The sequence below is a fragment of the Neofelis nebulosa genome, chromosome 11 (assembly GCF_028018385.1).
Source record: "Neofelis nebulosa isolate mNeoNeb1 chromosome 11, mNeoNeb1.pri, whole genome shotgun sequence".
Classification (NCBI taxonomy): domain Eukaryota; kingdom Metazoa; phylum Chordata; class Mammalia; order Carnivora; family Felidae; genus Neofelis; species Neofelis nebulosa.
In genome coordinates, this window is record NC_080792.1 from 71,486,241 (window position 1) to 71,508,269 (window position 22,029).

Genomic DNA, 22,029 nt, shown 5'->3' on the forward strand with positions numbered 1-22,029 from the left:
TGCCATAAACTGCACCCTAAATAAAATCACAATAACTAACAACCAAAAGTATTATGCGATTAACTTAATTGCAGCAAACTCTTAAAGATTTGCAATTAATTGGGATACTATAATGGAAGAGGAATAATACCCAGGATACAGGTAACCCAATGGACTCTGTTCTCCAAAGCCTGGGTCAGCCCAAGGTAGTGGCTACTCACATATCAATCACTCATTACATGCCCCAAGCAGACTATAACTATTGTGAGTTTGGGGTGGGAAGGTAGGTTTGTCAAGACACCCTTTTTATTGTGTATTATATGTATACATAAAAATTACCACTGTTATCATTTTAAAATCTACAATTCAGTGGCAGTAAGTACATCCACAATGTTGTGTAACCATCACCCCCATCTAGCTCCAGAATTTTTCATGAGATCAAATGGAAACTCCACCCCCATTCTATCCTTCTCCCAGCTGCTGGGAACCACTAATCTGCTTTCTCAATAGATTTGCCTATTCTGAATATCTCGTATCAGTGAAATTACACAATATGTGGCCCTTTGTGTCTGGCTTCTCTCACTCATGTTTTCAAGGTTAGCCCATGCTGTAGCATGGGTCAATATTTCATTCCTTTTTGTGGCTAAATAATATTCCATTGTATGGATATATCACATTTTGTTTACCTGTTTATTTGTGGATGGAGATTCGGGTTGTTTCCACTTTTGGATACATGTTGTGAACATTCATGCATAAATTTTTACTTAAACACCTATTGTCAACTGGGAGACAGGAATTATATACCTACAAGGGGAATCACGGGTCATAGGGTAATTCTATGCTTAACTTGTTGAGAAACCAAGGAACTGTTTTCCACAGTGGCTACATCATTTTACATTCCCACCAGTAGTATACAGGGGATTTCATTTCTCTACATCCTCACAAACACTTGCTACTTTCTGTTTCTTTATGATGGTAATACTAGCGGCTGTGAAGCAGTAACCCTTGTGGTTTTGATTTGCATTTCCCTCATGACAAATGATGCCCAGCATCTTCTTATGTGGTTTTTGGTCATTTGTAGATCTTTGGAGAAGTCTATTTAAATCCTTTGTCCATTGTACAAATTGGTCATTTGTAGATCTTTGGAGAAGGCTATTTAAATCCTTTGCCCATTTGTAAAGTGGGTTGTTTTTGTTGTTGACTTATAAGAGTTCTTTTTGCTGAATACTAGATCCTTATCAGATAAATGATCTGCAAATATTTTCTCTCATTCCATGGGTTGTGTTTCACTCCCTTCATAGTGTTTGGATGCACTAAAGTTTTTAAATTTGATGAAGTCTAAATTATCTATTTTTCTTTCTTTTGTTGCTCGTGCTTCTGGTGCCATAATTAAGAAACTACTGCCAGGGCACCTGGGTGGCTCAGTCAGTTAAGCGTCCGACTTCGACTCAGGTCATGACCTCACGATTGGTGAGTTCGGGCCCCGCATCGGGCTCTGTGCGGACAGCCCAGAACCTGCAGCCTGCTTCGGTGTCTGTATCTCCCTTTCTCTCTCTCTCTTTCTTAAAAATGAATAAACGTTAAAAAAAAGAAAAGAAAAGAAACCAATGCCAAACCTAAGGTCCTGAAGAGTTACCTCTGTTTTCTTTTCACAGTTTTATAGCTGTATCTCTTACATTTAGTTTTTTTCCTTTTGAGTTAATTTTTGTATATGGTGTGAGAAAATGGTCCATTTAACTATTATTGTTTAAAATCTGCTCAAAACACTTTCCAATTCCCCTTCTGATCACAGTCACCTTTTGCCTGAGAAATCTTCCCTGAGTCAATATAGCTCTAATGGAGAGTCTGTAAGAGTACTATGGGATGACGTGTAACCAAAATCAAGCCAATCAACGTTTCCCCTGGAATCAAATGTTGATGTTGGGGAAAAGTTCTCTCTGCAGTGGTTTCTACCAGGAAGATATGAATGTGGGGCTTCTGGAAGCCATTCTTCCTGCCACACAGAGAAAACAAATCTATAGGAAGACAACCAGTAGTAGCTAAATCAATACATGGAGCCAGTGCCCTGGCAACACTGGAGGAGCCCTTAAATCCAGCCACACATACAGCCACATAGAGCATCAGGATTCGAAGAGTGACATAAAGCCCTAAAGGCCACCTGGTCCAGTCATACCTGAAAACAGCTGTGCCCATGTATCTCCTGCTTACAACAGCCAATAAATTTCTTTTTTTACCTGACTCAGGTGAGTTAAGTTTCCGTCACCTGATAGAAGATTTGTGTTGAATCCTCCCTTAGAAAAAATAAGAGTCCCATGCATTTCTTAGGGGTGTGCACAAAATTTGGCTATAAACTTCCAAGCACCAATGCAATTGTGAAAATACAGTGAGTTACTGAATTTAATATCCATAAACTAAAATATCTCCCACAGATGGCTGCAAAGAGTACACTGTGTTTGATTCTATGTGGCAGGAATATGGGTGATTATTTCCTTCTATTAACTTCTACTTTCACGTTTCCAAAAATGTCAATGAAGAGAAAGGCCTTTGGGAGAGGGGGAAGGGTGGGAGAGTGAAGAACATGGTACAATGTGGTAAAAGTGTCCCTAAGGATGTGGCTCTCAAAGTAGGATTAGGCAACCACTAAGGAACCCCAAGATGCTTTCAGGGTGTCCACAGAGTCCAACTATTTGCAGAGTAATACTGAGACATCATATGAGGATACAGCGTTTTCCAGAGGCTACGTGGCACGTGACAACAGACTGAACAAGGACGCAAATATCAGGATCTAGCCATTTTCTAGTAAGCCAGATAGCAAAGAGATAGGCAAAAATGTGAAACAGCGCCTCTCTTCTCACTGCTCTTTATTTAAACAATTATTCTGCGTTAAAAACATTATTTGGGAGCACCTGGGTGGCTTAGTCAGTGAAGCACCCAACTTTGGCTCAGGTCCTGAGATCGCAGCTCATGAATCCGAGTCCCACGTCTGGCTCTGTGCTGACAGCCCAGAGCCTGCAGCCAGCCTGCCTCTTATTCTGTGTCTCCCGCTCTCTGCCCCTCCCCCACTCGTGCTCTGTCTCTGGCTCTCTCCCTCTCTCTCAAAAAAATAAACATTTAAAAATTTTAAAACACAGTTATCTTAACCTAAATTGGGTTCTTTAATGCATTAACAAATATTATAAATGTCTCCATTTGAATTTCTAATATAGCAAATATCAACAGATATCAGCCACAAAAGCTCTTGGGTGCCCTCAGTAATTTTTAAGAATGTAAGGGGGGTCCTGAAACCAAAAATTTTGAGAACTTTGCCATATTCAGTGGTCAGTTTCATTTCAGTTCCCAAGATGTCACAAATTCTGAAGAAGGCAGAAATGCAGTAAATGTTTCTTTTTAGAAGGTAATGAAAATGTTTCACAACTCTGTGAATGTTAAGAATCACTAAATTGTAGGAGTGCCTGGGTTGCTCAGTTAGTTAAGCGTCCAACTTCGGCTCAGGTCATGATCTCACTGTTCGTGGGTTCAAGCCCCACGTCGGGCTCTGTGCTGACAGCTCAGAGCCTGGAACCTGCTTCGGATTCTGTGTCTCCCTCTCTCTCTGCCCCTCACCCACTCATGTTCTGTCTCTCTCTCTCTCAAAAATAAACATTAAAAAGAAAATTTTTAATAAAAAATAATAAGCATTAAAAAAATTAAAAATCACTAAATTGTACACTTTCCATGTGTGAATTGTATGGTATGTGAGTAACAACTTTTCTTAAAATGTTATTATTTATTCATTTTTAAGTAACCTCTACACCCAACATGGGGCTCGAACTCACAACCCTGAGATCAAGAGTCGCATGCTCTTCCAACTGAGATTAAGAGTCGCTCTTCTGAGTAAAAGCCAGGCGCCCCTGTGAATACCAACTTTTTTAAAGCCACTTTATTGAGCTATCAAAGGTAAAATGTATAAGGAAAACTCTTCATTTCAACTGATGATAGTCAAGTAAATGAATAACATGCCTATCACAAATAGGTGTCCTACAAATATAAATGTTATAAACCAGGAACAAGAACCTAATCAATGACAAATGTTTAGGAAAAAAATGAACTGCAATTTCTGTAACAACAAAAAAACAATTTACCTTCCGAGAGTTTTTGACATGATGTATTCGTCTCTTAATTCCTTAGGATAAACTGACTGATCATCTACAGTCAGGTCAAAAAATACAAAAACTAAGGGGGAAAGGGCAGAAATAGGTCTCATTAATTCATTCGATAAAGATAAAATGGTCCTAAAATTTAGTAAACATATGGAATATATGACAACTGTTTTCAATTACATTTAACACCTAACCCTAAAGGAATTGGTTAGCCCGTTTAACCCCTGTTATGAAACCCAGAGAAACCCATGGACAATGACAGTCAAATCTCATTCTTCAATAGAAATACACAACATCATCTCACGTTAGTGCAGGAAATCCATACATATATGCTAATCTTATTCCTCAGTCTCAAAATATTAGTCAACTGCAACTAATATAAAACACCCATGCAGATTAGCAGAAACCCAGAACCAAAAAGCAATCAGTTCAAGCATAGAAAAAAATGTTCTAGACATATAAACATCCCAAAAAATTTAGACCATAGGTCGTCACACTAGTATTATTTCTCTTTGCCATTCACAGACCTTTACATGTCTGGCATTTTATAGTGCAAACCATCTTGAACCTGCTTGTAAAGTTAAATAAGTAGCGTTTCCCCCCAAATCCCCTTTTTCTCCATTATTTGGGTTGTATTCCAGAAAAAGAAAAAAATTAACCCCACTCATTTAAAAATTTAACCATCTTGGGGCGCCTGGGTGGCGCAGTCGGTTGAGCGTCCGACTTCAGCCAGGTCACGATCTCGCGGCCCGTGAGTTCGAGCCCCGCGTCAGGCTCTGGGCCGATGGCTCGGAGCCTGGAGCCTGTTTCCGATTCTGTGTCTCCCTCTCTCTCTCTGCCCCTCCCCCGTTCATGCTCTGTCTCTCTCTGTCCCAAAAATAAATAAAAAAACGTTGAAAAAATAAATAAATAAATAAAAAATAAAATAAAAATTTAACCATCCACGTGAACCAAGGCTGCAATCAATTATCGACATTTCAATTCTACAAAATCAATAGTAAATTTGCAACTGCCTGCAATACCTTGAAACAGTAAAATGTGTTAAGACCCTTGAGTTTCTCAGATTTCAGGCAACAGGTTTTGACCTCCCTGGAGTAACCAAGAGTTCTAGTCTCTGGCACAAATCTGAGCCACCTGAGTGTGCTTCATTCCAGGCTGGTCTGCACAAGACGGACACTTGCATAGTGAAGGAAACCTTCCAGCAAACCAACAGTTTCTCTGTGTTCATGGATATTTATGAACCTAGATGTTCCCGTGGCATCTGAGAATCTGGAAATTTGAGGGGCTCTGGAGGGCTACATCTCACAGATGTCAAGGTCTACTTCAAGAGCTACAAATTCAGTTGTCCATACAAGCCAAGGTCATGTACACAGGGAAGGCTGGGTTGAGGGTGGGACAACGTGGAGCAATGAGGACTTGAATGGGGAAAACATGCCGTCCATCTAAACCAGGAAGGCTCTACTGAGCACTGGCAAATCCTCCAGTTATGGAATTATAGGCTCAGTATGGCCAGGCAGTGCACCTTTTTCAAAGCAATCTAGATTTTGACGTTAAAGTACAAATAACAAATGCCTAATAAAATGTCAATAAACTGAATGCCATCTGCAGAGTGCCAGTCTGATCTATTTCAATTAAGGCCACCTTTAGCCCATATAACACATCTGTTCAGAACAGAACAGTTGCCCCGTAGATGGACCAACTACGAAAAGGTGGCACACAGCTGGTCAAGTGAGACAGGCCAAATTTCAGCATTCAGATGTCGCCTGCACCAGGTGCTCTCAAACAGCAAAACCCTATGCAGCTGCCCTGACTATAATTATCAGATTGAAAACAAAATAGTCAGAAATGGGGAAAACTGTCATAAAATGCATTTTAGGATGCCCAGCGTGGCCATCATTCCCAGATGCCAGGCTCAAGACTGACTGCCTAAGAATCACCTAAGCAAGATTTTTTAAATCCCTGGACCTACTAGACCAGGATCTGTGGGACAGCGTTTGTGAGCATCTATTTTTTTTTTTTAAGTTTATTTATTTGGAGAGAGGGAGAGAGCACACACACACCAGTGGGGGAGAGGCAGAGAGAGAGGGAGAGAATCCCAAGCAGGCTCTCCACACTGTCAGCACAGATCCCAGAGTGGGGCTTGAACGCACAAACCAGGAGATCATGACCCGAGTCAAAGTAGGACAATTTAACCACTGAGCCACCCAGGCACCCCGTGGAGATCTATTATTTTTAAGTTATTACCCACACACACTCCCTTCCCATTCATTCAACCCTCAGATAGTTTTGTGAAATTCTGCGGGTTTGTTTGTTTTTAATCAAAGAAACAAAAGTATTCCTTTTGTCCAAGGATTTAAAATCACTGTGAGATTACATGTAATTCTTTAGGTTGCTTTAATTCCTTCTGTGCTGAATGACAGCTGTTCATTTTAGATGTGATATTAGTAGTTTTAGGAACGGCTGCTTATAAAATGCTGCCTGATGATGACAATAAACATCAAAACTTTCAGACAATCACCAAGTGGTAACTAAGAAAATAGACAGTTTGGGGTTTTTTTTAATGTTTATTTATTTATTTTGAGAGAAAGAGAGAGAGCACATGTGTGCACAAAGGGGAGGGGCAGAGAGAAAGGGAGAGAGAGAATCTCAAGGGGCTCAATCTCATGAACTGTGAGACAATGATCTGAGACAAAATGAAAAGTTGACACTCAACTGACTGAGCCACCCAGGTGCCCCAAGAAGGAAGAAGGTTTAAACTGAGATTCTTACAGAAAAAACCTAATGCCTGGCATATAAACAAACTTCAATAAATATATGTGCAATTAATGAATGGAAGGAATGAAAGGGAAGAATGAGAAAGGAAGGGAAGAAGGAAAGAGGGAGGGAGGGAGAAGAATTAATGGTCTAAAACAACAACTCACTGACATCTAAGACTGATGTGGTATAAACTGGATCAATCAATGAACAATGAAACATCTTAAGCAATATCATCCCATTGACAGCATACAGCCTTAAATAAAACTTATCACAGCAGTTAAACTTTAGAAATTCAATCTTGATAGAAATTTTTCCTAATTTAAGGATGCACCCAGGACTGAGTTGAATCCTGAATACTAACCGTCTTACTTTACGTAACTAAACCATACTCAGCAAAGGGCATAATGTCGATCTTCCCTTTACAGGAGAGGAAAAAAAGATTCAGTAACCAGAAGATAGTAATGTTACCTTTATTACTCCACACTGAAAGTGCAATTTCAGAATTGTTACTCAAAGGAAGGCGTCTTCCTTTCCCTACAAGCTCTCTATTTACAAAGGTTCCATTCCCACTGTGATCTTCTATGTATGCGATGTAAGAGTTTTTGGGACCCATTTCCTAAAATAGAGAACATTTTATTTCAAAGTTTTAACAGTGGGGAGTGACAGTGCTAAGATATCTCACGGTGAAGGACTAGATTACCAATTTTCCCAAACATATGGATTTCTGTCACCTACTCTGAAAATCCGAAAGTGTTTCTTGCTGTAAGTCCGGTATTTATCCGTTCTTTTCAGCAGTGGCTCATCAAAGCAGTATTCGCAGCTCCTATCTCTCCCAAACCAGTAGCTGTCATTAACACACTCTGTAACACAAAAGTATACACCGGAGTGCTGTCGAATTTCATGCATCAAACACCTTTAAAAACTGCTTGTAAAGTGTAATTAGAGGAAAATAACCTAAGAAGGCAATCAAGCTTATAGATACCTTTATCAAAATGATATAGGAATAAAAATGAGGGAGGAGGAAAAGAACAATTTTCCAATGAGTTCAATAAATCGTGACTTATACATACCTATGAAATAACAAGCCGTCATTAAAAGTTCTCAAGCAATTATTAATGATTTCAAAACACACTTAAAATCAAATAACTTCCTGCTCATGACCCTCCTGAGGCTTCCCATCGTACTTACTATAAAATGTGCACTCCTCCCCATGGCAGGCTAGATGCTCAGGATCCAGCCCCTGCTTCCCTCCCAGCCTCACCTTGCACTGCTCCCCTTGATCACTCTACTTAGTCCCTCTGGTGGCTTCCATTGCCCCATGTCGGGTTCAACCCCCACCTTGTGGCCTTTGCATTCTCTGTTCAAACACAGCTACTTGCATAGTCATCTTGCTTTGTGTCTGGACTCAAACTGTCATCTTCCACTCAGCTTTCTGTATTAGCAGACTCCTATCTCGTCATCCATTATCATAATGGCATCCCGTTTTGTCTCCCTCTAAGTATGGACCACAATTGGAAGTTATCTTGATTATTTATATATTGTCTCCCCACACACCCCCTTTAGAACAAACTCCAGGAGGGCAGCCTTGGGTCTCCTGTGTTTTAGTTCCAGCACCAAGGACAATGAATGTAGTAGGCAAGTAAATGTTGATAAAGACAGACCAGGCAAAATGTTAGCACCTCATATCACAAAGTACTAATTTCCCTAACGTATGTCAAGTTCCTACAAATAAAAACAGACAAACAATCCAGTAAAAAATGGGTAAAGGATATGAAGAGACAATTTACAAGAGACAGAAATACAAATGGCTCAAACATACGAAAAAATGGCCAAGGTAAAAAAAAAATTTTTTTAATTTAAAAACCAGGGGAACCTGGTAGAGCACGCAACTCTTTTTTTTCCTTTTTTAATGCTTACTTTTTGAGAGAGCAAGAGACGGGGCGCAAGCAGAGTAGGGGCAGAGAGAGAGGGAGACACAGGATCCGAAGCAGGCTCCAAGCTCCAAGCCGTCAGCACAGAGCCCGACAAGGGGCTCAAACTCATGAACCGTGAGATCATGACCTGAGCTGAAGTTGGATGCTTAACTGACTAAACCACCCAGGCACCCCATAGAGCATGCAACTTTTGATCCTGGGATTGTGAGTTCGAGCACCACGTTAGGTGTAGAGATTACTTAAAAATAAAATATTTTTTAAAAATGAAATTAAAAAATGCATAAACATGTACACATTTTAAAAAAAGAAATTTTAAAAACCAATAATACATTACAATTTCATATTTCAGGGTGCCTAGGTAGCTCAACTGGTTAAGTGTCCGACTCTTGATTTTGGCTCAGGTCATGATCTCACGGGTCATGAGTTTGGACCCTGAGTCAGGCTCTGCACTAACAGCTTGGAGCCTGCTTGGGATTCTGTGTGTGTGTGTGTGTGTGTGTGTGTGTGTGTGTGTGTGTCTCTGCCCCTCCCCCACTCACTCCTCTGTCTCTCTGTCTCTGTCTCTCAAAAGAAATCAAACATTAAAAAAAATGTTTTTAAACAATTGTGGTACTTACATATAATGGAATATATATATGTAGATATATATATGCATTTTTTTTAAGTAGGCTCCACACCTGATGTGGAGCTTGAACTCATGACCCTGAGATCAAGAGTCTCATGCTCTACTGACTGAGTTAACCAGGTGCCCCTATCATGGAATATTATTCAGCCATAAAAAATAAATGCTACAGCCCATACATGCCACGACATGTATAAACCTTGAAAACGTTAGAAGCCAGACACAAAAAAACCATGAGTTGTATGATTACATTTATATGAAATATCCAGAATACTTAAATCCATAGAAATGAAATACAGATTACTGGTTGCCAGGGGCAGGAGGAGAGAAGAAAGGGAAGTGACTGCTTAACAGGTGCAGGGTTTTATTTTGGAGTAACACAAGTGTTTCAGAACTAGACAAAGGTTGTGATGGCACTGAACTGTTCACTTTAAAATGGTTAATCTGGGGCCCCTGGCTGGCTCAGTCAGAAGAGCATGCAATTCTTGATTGTAGGACCACAAGTTTGAGCCCCACACTGGGTGCAAAGACTAATTAAATGAAGAGACTCAGAAAAAAAACTAAAGAACAATAAAGTGGTTAATTTTACGTCATGTGCATTTCACTGTGAGGTTTTTATTTTTTAGGTTTATTTATTTTGAGAGAGAGAGCGAGAGAGCACACATACTTACAAACCGTGAGATCATAACCTGAGCTGAAATCAAGACTCGGACTCTTACCCTACCGAGCCACCCAGGCACCCCACACGTCAATTTTTAAAAATTACATAGACACACATAACTGGCCCAGAAATTCTACTTCTAGGAATTTATCCTACGGATAGAGGCATATGTATTATGAAAGGATATAAGGACAAAACTAAAAAGTTATTCACTATAGCATTATTCTTACAGCAAAAGATTACAAACATCTTAAATCTCCATTAGTAAGGGATAACTTCAAAAAAACTTACATCTATAAAAAGGAATGAGAATCTTTACATTCTGAGATAAGGATATCTAAGATACAATGCTGAGTATTAAATGCCAGTTGCAAGCAATGTGTTGTGAATTATAATTAACCTAAAAATAAAAGGAAAATAAGAATATACAGGCACTTAGCAATATGGCATCATCCATTACAAAGTAAAGCCATGCCGACTCAAAGACCCAGCAATTCAACTCAGTCTCTACCCCACAGACACATCTGCCAATTGACCAAGGAGACAACCACAAGGATGTTCAAGGAGTCTTGCTTACAGGAACGAAAACTGGAAACAACCTAAGTATCTGTTAATAGGGGAAGGAATAAATGAACCATGGTATTTCTACTAGAAATGCAGAACTTCTGCACCAGCTGGGACAAGGAAGGGCATGGAGAATTCATCAGAACACTAACAGTCCAAGGAAGGTGGACAGAGACTGTAAGAAGTGGGCCCCTACAAAAGGGTCTGTTCTAAACTGAGGGTTGATGGGGGGTGGGAGGGAGGGGAGGGTGGGTGATGGGTATTGAGGAGGGCACCTTTTGGGATGAGCACTGGGTGTTGTATGGAAACCAATTTGACAATAAATTTCATATATTAAAAAATAAAAATAAATAAAAAATAAAAAAAGGGTCTGTTCTGACCTTTGCTGATCAGGAGAGCCCCCAGGCAGAAGTGTGGAGGAGGGCAGGGAGAACAAGGGAGGAGGCAAGGGGACCAGAAGTTCTCAGAAAGGCAATGAGGGGTATGAATCCAGGGAAGGATGGGTCCATCTTCCCAGTAGGGAAGGGGGTAGAGGTGAGAAGGTGTGTAGGGAGAGCAACAGATACACTGGTTTTGGCAAGTGAACTGAAAATTAGGTAAGTTAAAAAAAAAAAAAAAGAATGAAAGAAAGAAAAAGAAAATTTAGGTAAGCTATTTTCTTCTAGGGATTCTAGACCTCTCCTCTCTGAAGTTCGAATTCACCGTCCTCCCTCTCAAAGGATCCTATATCACAGACAAAAAAATTAAAACCATCTGGGAAAAGTTAACCCATCTCTCCCTTTGATCCCCATTCAGCTCTGACCTTTGGCCTATCATCTTCACCTTTGCTTTAACATCCCCTCCCCCGCCGCCCCATTTTACAGATGAGGGTGGTGAGGCTCAGAGGGGTAGCATCACTTGCCTGAGGTCACACAGCTAGATGGTGACAGAGCTAGGACTTGAACCCACGTCTTTCTGACTACAGCACCCTCACTCTTTCCCAGCTCCAGCCCTTAAGCTACACTCTCACCCTTATTTTCTTCCTACTCAAGCATTTTTAATCTCTTGGTCTACAAGTTTCTCTCACGCTCATTTCAAACAGGAACAAGCCTCCCTTGGGCTCCACACTCCCCTTTGGTTGCTAACTTTCATCACATTTCTTACAGCATACTTACTTCTTTCTCAATGGCAGGTTAAGGACATAGGTTTAAAGTTGAAAAGTTGTAGGATCAAATCCTGCCTCTACCAACTCTGGGCTATATGACTGTAGACAAGTTAATCAACTGAGGCTTAGAGCCTCAGTTTGCTCTTCTGTAAAATGGAGGTAAGAATAAAAACAGTCTCTCATTAGATTATTTTGAAATTTAAATAAAATAGTCCCAACACTTCACCCAACAAAAAGAAAACGTACATTCTTCTCAAATGCTTATGAAAAATATTCTCCAAGATAGAACATAAGCTAGAGCGAGAAACCTACTCCATGAACATAAAAGAACAGAAATCACACAAAGTATGTTCTCTAATAACAATGTAATGAAATTAGAGCTCAAAAACACAAAGAAATTTAGTGAATTCCCATTTAAGCAGAATTAACTAAAAAAACCAAAGGGACAAAGAAAAACAATCATTAAGGAAAATTAAGAAATACTTTGAAATGAATGAAATGAGAAAACAACATACCAAAATTTATGGGATGCAGCTTAAACATTTCTTAGGGAAATTTACAGTTGTTAATGTCTAAGTTACAAAATAAAGATTTTATGTCAATAACCTAACCTTCCTTAAGATGTTGAAAAAGAGAAGCAAGCAAAATCTAAAACAAGCAGAGGGAAAAAAATAATAAAAATCAGAGCAGAGGGGCACCTGGGTGGCTCAGTAGGTTAAGCATCTAACTCATTTCAGCTCAGGTCATGATCTCACAGTCATGAGACTGAGCCCTGCAAGAGGCTCTATGCTGAGCTTGGAACCTGCTTAAGATTCTCTCCCTCTGCCCCTTCCCCATTTGTCCTTTCTCCATTTGCATACTCTTCCTCCCTCAAAAAAAAAAAAAAATTCAGAGCAGAAAAAAATAGAAAATACAAAGATAATTAAGAAAATCAATGAAACTGCGGGTCCTGGGTGGCTCAGTCAGTTGAGCATCCAATTCTTGGTTTCAGCTCAGGTCATGATCTCACAGTCAGAAGATTGAGCCCTGTGTTGGGCTCCACGCCGAGCAGAGCCTGCTTGGATTCTCTCCCTCTCTCTCTGCCCCTCTCCCCACTCACATTCTCTCAAAATAAATAAATAAACTTTAATTAAAAAAAAAAAAAAGAAAAGAAGTTTGGGGGGGAGGGGGGGCAGGGGAGGCGAGCCTAAGTGGCTCAGTTGGTTGAGCGTCTGACTCCTGATTTTGGCTCAGGTCCTGATCTCACAGTTCATGGTTCAAGCCCAAGCCCAGCGTTGGGCTCTGTGTGGACAGTGTGGAGCCTGCCTGGGATTCTCTCTCCTTCTCTCTCTGCCCCTCCCCCACTCATGCTATCTCTGTCTCTGTCAAAATAAATAAATAAATTTTAAAAAATAATAATGAAGCCAAAAGCTGGGTTTTATTTTTAATATTTTATTTTTAAGCAATCTCTATACCCAATGTGGGGCTCGAACCCACAATCCTAAGATCAAGTGTAACATGCTCCACCGACTGAACCAAGCAGTCTAAAAGATAGCTTCATTTTAAATTCTACCAAACATTTAAAGAACTAATACCAATGCCCAAACTCTTCCAAGAAATACAGGAGGAAGGAAACTTCTCAACTCATTCTGAGGCTACTAATACACTTATGCCAAAAGCAAAGACATCAGAAGACAGCAACAGACCAACAGGCCTCAGCAAACCAAATCCAGCAACATGTAAAAGGGATTAGATATGACCAAGTGAGAATTAACCCAGGAAAACATGGTTGGGTTAGCATCTGAAAAATAATTAATGTAACATGCAATCACAATACAATACAGAACAAAACCACAAGACCATCTCAGTAGACAGAAAACGCTTTGACAAAATCCAATATCCTTCATGATTCAAAACAATAGTGACAACAATAAAAATAAATGAGGAATAGCAGGGAACTTCTTCACCCTGAGAAAAAGCACTTATTGAACCGCCTATGGCTAACCACGTAGTGAAAGCTTCCCCCTTAACATCAAAATAAGACAAGAATATCTGCTCTTACAATGTTTTTTTTAAATGTCTATTTATTTATTTTTGAAACACAGCTTGGGGGAGAGACAGAGAGAGAGGGAGAGAATCCCAAGCAGGATCTACGCTGTCAGCACAGAGCCCAACACAGGGCTCAATCCCATGAACTGTGAGATCATGACATGAGCTAAAATCAAGGGTCAGACACTTAGCCAACTGAGCAATCCGGGTGCCCCTACTTTTTATTCATTGTACTAGAGATTCAAACCAGGGCACTGGAAGGAAGGAAGGAAGGAAGGAAGGAAGGAAGGAAGGAAGGAAGGAAGGAAGGAAGGAAGGAAGGAAGGAAGGAAAGAAGGAAGGAAAGAAGGAAGGAAAGAAGGAAGGAAAGGAAGGAAAGAAGGAAGGAAGGAGGGAAGGAGCAAATCTATCTCTATTCACAGATAACATAATCTTATGCAGAAAATACTAAAGAACCCACTAAAAACTATTGGATCTAATTAACAAACTCAGCAACATTACAGAATACAAGATTAATATACCAAAAAAAAACCCCAAAAACCCCACTTGTTCACAAGCAATGAACTAACTAACCTAAAATGAAATTTAAAAATAATTCCTTTTGGGGTGCCTAACTGGCTTAGTTGGTACAGCATGTGACTCTTTAGATTTGGGATCATGAGTTCAAACTCCATGTTGGATGTAGAGTTAAAAAACATATGTATATTTAAAAATACTAATAAGTACATTTATGATAGCATAAAAAGAATAAAATACTTAGGAATAAATTTAACAAAAGTACAAATCTAATACTATAAAAACTATAAAATACTGCTGAGAAAGAATCTGAAAGACTTTTATAAATGTTCATGGATGGGGTACCCAGGTGGCTCAGTCGGTTAAGCACTGACTTTGCCTCAGGTCATGATTTCGAGATTCATGAGCTTGAGCCCCACGTTGGACTCTGTGCTGACAGCTCAGAGCCTGGATCCTGCTTCAGATTCTGTGTCTCCCTCTCTCTCTGCCTCTCTGGCTTGCACTCTGTCTCTCTCTCAAAAATAAACATTAAAAAAAAAAAAGTTTTAATTAAATAAGTAAATAAATAAATAAATCAGTCATACTATTGCAAAGATAGCAAAATGCCCATACTACTGACATACACAATCCCTGCCAAAATCCCAGCTGCCTTCTTTGCAGAAATTAGCAATCTGAAACTAAAATTCTTATGTTAATATGAAGACACAGACTATCCAAAATAATCTTGAAAATGAAGTACAAAGTTGAAAGAGTTACCAATGTTTTGCAATTTCAAAACTTACTCCAAAGCTACCATCATTAAGATGTTATGGTACTAGCATAAGGACAGACATACAGATGAATAGGGAAGAAATGAAGGACCAAAAATAAACCACATTTATAGTCAACTAACTTTGAAAAAGAGTGCCAAAACAGTTCACTGGGAAAAGAATAGTCTGTTCAAGAAATGGTACTAGGACAAGTAGATATCCACATTCAAAACAATAGTTAGAACCCTTACCTCACACCATATACAAAAATCAACTTACACAAAATCAAAGGCTAACTGTAGTAGGAACCATAATTATAAAACTCAAAGAAGAAAGAATAGTAATGAAGCCTTGTAATCTTGGGTTAAGCAATGCCTTCTTAGATATGACACTAAAAGCACAAGTGACAGAAGAGAGAAATTGGCCACAATTCAAGTTTGAAATTAGTGTATCAAAGAACATCATCAAGAAAGCAAAAAAGGGGGCGCCTGGGTGGCGCAGTCGGTTGAGCGTCCGACTTCAGCCAGGTCACGATCTCGCGGTCCGTGAGTTCGAGCCCCGCGTCAGGCTCTGGGCCGATGGCTCGGAGCCTGGAGCCTGTTTCCGATTCTGTGTCTCCCTCTCTCTCTGCCCCTCCCCCATTCATGCTCTGTCTCTCTCTGTCCCAGAAATAAATTTAAAAAAAAGTTGGAAAAAAAAAAAAAAAGAAAGCAAAAAAGAAGAGCACCTGGGAGGCTCAGTCAGTTGAGCACCCGGGTCTTGATTTCAGGTCATGATTTCAGTTCGTGTGTTCAAGCCCCACGTAAGGCTCCGCATTGACAGTGTAGAGTCTGCTTGAAGTTTTCTCTCTCCCTCTCTCTCAAAATAAATAAATAAACTTTAAAAAAAAGATAACAAAAAAGAAACCCAAAGAATGGAAGTAATATTTGCAAAACATATATCTGATAAGGGATTTATATCTAGAACATATAAAGAACACTTACAAATCAGCTATAAAAAGGGGCGCCTGGGTGGCTCAGTTGGTTGGGTGACCAACTTTGGCTCAGGTCATGATCTCACAGTTTGTGAGTTCAAGCCCTGCGTCGGGTTCTGTGCTGACAGCTCAGAGACTGGAGCCTGTTTTGGATTCTGTGTCCCCTCCTCTCTCTACCCTTCCCATGCTCACGCTCTGTGTCTGTCTCTCAATAATAAATAAACGTCAGGGCGCCTGGGTGGCTCAGTCGGTTGGGCGTCCGACTTCAGCTCAGGTCATGATCTCGCGGTCTGTGAGTTCAAGCCCCGCGTCGGGCTCTGTGCTGACAGCTCAGAGCCTGGAGCCTGTTTCGGATTCTGTGTCTCCCTCTTTCTCTCTCTGTCTCTGTCTCAAAAATAAATAAACGTTAAGAAAAAAAAATTTTTTTTAAATAAACGTTAAAAAAAAATTTTTTTTAAATCAGCTATAAAAAGATTAGAAATCCAATTAAAAATTAACAAAGGCTCTGAATAGAAATTTCTCCAAAGACGATATAAAATAACAAATAAATACCTAGAAAGATGTTCAATTATCATTAGTCATCAGGAAAATGCAAATCAAAACCACAATGAGGGGTGCCTGGGTAGCTCAGTCGGTTAAGTACCTGACTTCAGCTCAGGTCATGATCACAGTTCGTGAGTTCAAGCCCCGCACTAGGCTCTGTGATGGCAGTGCAGAGCCCACTTCAGACCCTCTGTCTCCCTCTCTCTCTGCCCCTCACCCACTCATGTGCACACACACACTCTCTCTCCCTCTCTCTCTCTCTCAAAAATAAACAAACATTGGGAATGCAAGCTGGTGCAGTCACTCTGGAAAACAGTATGGAGGCTCCTCAAAAAACTAAAAACAGAACTACCCTATAACCCAGCAATTGCACTACTAGGCATTTATCCAAGGGATACAGGTGTGCTGTTTCGAAGGGACACGTGCACCCCCATGTTTATAGCAGCACTAGCAACAATAGCCAAAGTATGGAAAGAGCCCAAAAGATAGATGAATGGATAAAGAAAGTGTGGTATATATATACAATGGAGTATTACTCGGCAATCAAAAAGAATGAAATCTTGCCATTTGCAACTATGTGGATGGAACTGGAGGGTATTATGCTAAGTGAAATTAGTCACAGAAAGACAAAAATCATATGACTTCACTCATATGAGGACTTTAAGAAACAAAACATGAACATAAGGGAGGGAAACAGAAATAATATAAAAACAGGGAGGGGGACAAAACAGAAGAGCCTCATAAATATGGAGAACAAACTAAGGGTTATAGGAGGGGTTGTGGGAGGGGGGATGGGCTAAATGGGTAAGGGGCACTAAGGAATCTACTCCTGAAATCATTGTTGCACTATATATGCTAACTAATTTGGATGTAAATTAAAAAAAAAAAAAAAAAAAGTTTAAAAAAAAAGAAGCTAAACTAAAATAAATAAACAAACATTTAGAAACAAAAATAAAATTTAACGTTTATTTATTTTTGAGACAGAGAGAGACAGAGCATTAATGGGGGAGGGTCAGAGAGAGGTAGACACAGAATCTGAAACAGGCTCCAGGCTCTGAGCTGTCAGCACAGAGCCTGACACGGGGCTTGAACTCATGGACCGCGAGATCATGACCTGAGCCGAAGTCGGACGCTTAACCGACTGAGCCACCCAGGCGCCCCACAAAAATAAAATTTAAAAGGCCCAATGAGATCATTTCACACTAGAATGACTATAATTAAAAAGACACATAGTAAGTTGGGGCAAAATGTAGAGAAGTTGGAACCTTCATACACCGCTGGTAGGAATATAGAATGGTGTAGCTGCTGTGGAAAACAGTTTAGTGGTTCCTTAAAATATTAATCATAGAGTCTTCCATGGGAAGCTGTTGAAGTGGGAGTCCCCTAAGCTCACCTCATGTCAGACACAACTAGATAACCCACATTAGTGTAAATAACTCAGAAAGCAGCCCAACGATTGGCAGAACAGACCCTCCGCAACTAAATGTAGAAAAGAAGTCATACCGATGAGAGTAGGAAGGGCAGAGATGCAGAAGGGAGCCAAACAAACTTGTAGGACTGTCCATGAGGTAGGGACACCGTAGCACAAAGAAAGGAAAGAAACAGACCCTCACACTGGGGAGCATGCATGAGGAAGAGGAATCCCTATAACATACTGCTTTGAGTTCTTACAATCAGCAGCGATTAGCACCTGGAACTTTAAAAAGTCAGCAGTCTCCCTGGGAGGGTGAGAGGAAACTGAGTCCTTGCCCTTAAGGAAACAGCACAACAAAGACCACGGCAGAGATACACCATAGAAGCAGCAATGTGAAAAGTACGTGGGTTATACAGGAAGGACTTTTACTAATCTCAGAACAAATACTGGAGAAGCAGGAATATTTGGGAGACTTCTCTCTCCAGGAACAGAGGAGCTGATAGGCACCATTTCCGTCCCCCACTCCTTGGCCTACACACAAAAACACCTACAGCTACAGGAACCTGTGTAGCACCAACACTTGGTACCTAGGTTATTAACAGCACCACATTGCCCCAAGTTCTTCTGTGGACATGCCTGCTCCAGCCAGGCCCAGGCTCTAGGTCCCCTCCCACAGCAGACCTACACACACTTTGCTTACACCATGCACCCATGTCCCCCTGCAGACCTGCCACCCTCTAATAGGCCCTAGGCCGGAACCCATTCAAAGTGGTGCCACAAGCCTGGCAGTGTGCAAGTAGTCCTGACAAGGGCCAGCGCCACTCCAAAGTGACTCCTGCACTAGGGGGAGGGAAAGATAATAACCACACACACCAGTCCAACTAGGGCCTCAGCAGTGGGCTGGGAGCAAACATCTGGTCTGACTACAGGCCCCACCCACCAATGAAAGATTCTCAGGGGACAACACATGGAAAGTGACCTGCAGCCTGATGCTACCTCATTTCTGGCGAATGCCTGGTCTGACTCAACTGAATCCCTAGGCGGCCTCAAATTGGCCCACTAACAACACAGGGGCCAGTCCCTGCCCACAACAGGCAAAGACAGCCATCACAGATGACTGGAATGAAGGAAAAATTAGCTCAACCACAACAGTAGGGTACAGGAAACACACATATGAGACACCCTGAAGCTTCAGGTTCTGTGAACAAGGAACACTGCATTGCAGAGCACTACAGGACCTCTTCTTCCTAAAGCCATTACTTTCAAGAGCAGATGTAGCTGACTTTCCTAATACATAGAAATATACACAGTGAGTCGAACAAAATGAGGAGACAGATGAATACTTTCCAAATGAAAGAACAGGACAAAATCACAGCAGAAGAGCTAATTGCAACAAACATAAGTAATATACTTGATAGAGAACTTAAAGTAATGATTGGGGCACTCGGGTGGCTCAGTCAGTTAAGCCTCTGACTCTTGATTTCAGCTCAGGTCAAGATCTCACAGTTCATGAGTTTGCGCCCCACACGGGGCTCTGTGCTGACAGCATGGAGCCTGCTTAGGATTCTCTCTCTTCCTCTCTCTCTCTGTCCTTCCCCCGCTTGCACACTCTCTCAAAATAAATAAACTTAAAATAATAATAAAAATAATGATCAAAGAGTAGAGGACCTCATGAGAACCTTAACAAAGATATGGAAAATATAGAAAAGATCCAATCAGAGATGAACTCAATAACTGAAATTAAAAATACACTAGAGGGAATAAATAGCAGACTAGAGGAAGCAAAAAAAATGGATCAACGACTTGGAGGACAGTGTAATGGAAAGCAACCAAGGTGCACAGGAGAGAGAAAAATAGTAATTATAAATGAAAGAAGACTTAGGGAACTCAGCAAGACCGTCAAGTGTAATAACATTCACATTACAGGGATCCCAGAAGGACAAAAGAGAGAAAAGGGAGAAAAAGAGAGAGAAATTGTATTTGAAAAATTAATAGCTGAAAACTTCCTTAATCTGGGGAAGGAAATAGACACCCAGATGAAGAAGGCACAAAGAGCCCCCAACAAAATCAACCCAAGGGCTTCCTCACCAAGACACAGCAATTATAAGGACAAAAAGTAGTGGGCACATGGATGGCTCAGTAGGTTAAGAATTTGACTCTTAATTTCAGCTCAGGTCATGATCTCATGGTTCATGAGATTGAGCCCCGTGTCAGCTGTGAGCTGACACTACAAAACCCACTTGAGATTCTCTCTCTCTCCCTCTTTCTCTGCCCATCATCCACTTGCACACACAAGCTCTTTCTCTCTCAAAATGAGTAAATAAACGTTAAAAAAAAAAAAAGACAAGAAGTAGTGATAACCAGAGAACTTTAAAAGCAGTAAGAGAGGAGCGCCTGGGTGGCTCAGTCGGTTAAGCGTCCGACTTCGGCTCAGGTCATGATCTCACGGTCCGTGAGTTCGAGCCCCGCGTCAGGCTCTGTGCTGACAGCTCAGAGCCTGGAGCCTGCTTCGGATTCTGTGTCTCCCTCTCTCTCTGACCCTCCCCCGTTCATGCTCTGTCTCTCTCTGTCTCAAAAATAAATAAACATGAAAAAAAAAATTTTTTAAAGCAGTAAGAGAGAAGAAAACAGTAACATACAAGGGAAACCCATATGGCTAACAGCTGATTTCTCGCCAGAAACCTAACAGGCCAGAGGGGAATGACATGACATATTCAAAGTGCTGAAACAAGAAAACGTGCAGCAAAGAATACTCTCTCTAACAAGTCTAGGATTCAGAATAGAACAGATTGTTTCTCAAACAAAAGTTAAAGGAATACATGACCATTAAACCACCCCAAGAAATGTTAAAAGGGACTTTGAGTAGAAAGGAAAGGTCATAAGCAGACCATAGACAAAGAAAAGTAAAAAGCACAAAAGCAGTAAAATTAAGTACGGCAAAACCTTGGATTGCATGTAACTTGTTCCGTGAGTGTTCCACAAGACAAGCAAACATTTCTAATAAATTTTAACTTGATAAACAAGTGATGTCTTGCAAGAGTAGTATGTGTATGAGTAGTATGTAACGCCAAATGTCACATGATAACTGAGCCAATGGCTCTTGAAATTTGCTTTGATATACGAGTGCTTTGGATTACAAGCATGTTTCCAGAATGAATTAGGCTCGCATACCAAAGTTTTACTGTATATCTATAAAAATCAGTCAAAGGGGGGGGCGCCCAGGTGGCTCAGTCAGTTAAGTGTGTATATACCCACACACAAATACACACAATGGAACATTATTTAGCCATTAAAAAAGTATGAAACTTGCCATTTGCAACAACATGGATGGACTTTGAAGGCATTGTAAGTGAAATAAGTCAAAGAAAGACAAACACTGTATAATCTCACTTAAGTGTCTTATATGTAAAATCTAAAACACCTAATCTCGGGGCACCTGGGTGGCTCAGTTGGTTGAGCGGCTGACTTCGGCTCAGGTCATGATCCCACAGCTTGAAGGCTCGTGAGTTCAAGCCCTACATCGGGTTCTGTGCTGACAGCTCAGAGCCTGGAACCTGCTTCCGATTCTGTGTCTCCCTCTCTCTCTGCCTATCTCCTGCTCACGCTCTATGTGTCTCTCCCTCTCAAAAATAAACACTAAAAAAATTTTTAAGTAAATAAATAAAAATAAAAAACCTAAACTCATATAAACAAGAGTGGTGGTCACCAGGGACTGGAGAGTAGGGGAAATGGGGAGATATTCATTACAGAGTACACACTTCCAAATATAAGATGAGTAACTTCTGGGGATCTAATGTACAGCATAGTGATTACAGTTAATAATATTACATTATATACTTGAAAGCTGCTAAGAGCATAGATCTTAAATGTTCTCACCACAAAAAAGAAATGGTAATTATGGAATGTGATGGAAATGTTAGTAAACACTATGGTGGTAATCATTTTCCAATTTGTAACTACATCAAATTGACACATTGTACACCTTAATTTACACAATGTTACATGT

General features: G+C 40.5%; 1 protein-coding gene and 1 long non-coding RNA gene across 17 annotated transcripts in view; both read right to left on the reverse strand.

Annotated features, from left to right (window-relative positions):
* The window catches only part of CHEK2 (checkpoint kinase 2), a 47,679-nt gene that overhangs the window by 20,013 nt on the left and 5,637 nt on the right, over nucleotides 1-22,029 (reverse strand). For 12 of the 16 annotated variants that reach the window (XM_058693140.1, XM_058693138.1, XM_058693139.1 and 9 more), the window contains 3 exons: nucleotides 7,611-7,735; nucleotides 7,344-7,491; nucleotides 4,101-4,191 (listed from right to left, as the gene is read on the reverse strand). In XM_058693140.1, the coding sequence (XP_058549123.1) occupies nucleotides 4,101-4,191; nucleotides 7,344-7,491; nucleotides 7,611-7,735 (364 nt within the window). Of the gene's footprint in view, nucleotides 1-4,100; nucleotides 4,192-7,343; nucleotides 7,492-7,610; nucleotides 7,736-11,810; nucleotides 11,960-22,029 lie in introns of those variants that run through there. The other 4 variants (XM_058693142.1, XM_058693148.1, XM_058693147.1 and 1 more) reach the window with 2 other exon arrangements.
* Nucleotides 9,670-11,791, reverse strand: LOC131490618 (uncharacterized). Its single transcript, XR_009251153.1, has 2 exons — nucleotides 11,037-11,791; nucleotides 9,670-10,870 (listed from the first exon to the last, which is right to left on the reverse strand). It is a non-coding gene; the product is annotated as an uncharacterized LOC131490618 (long non-coding RNA).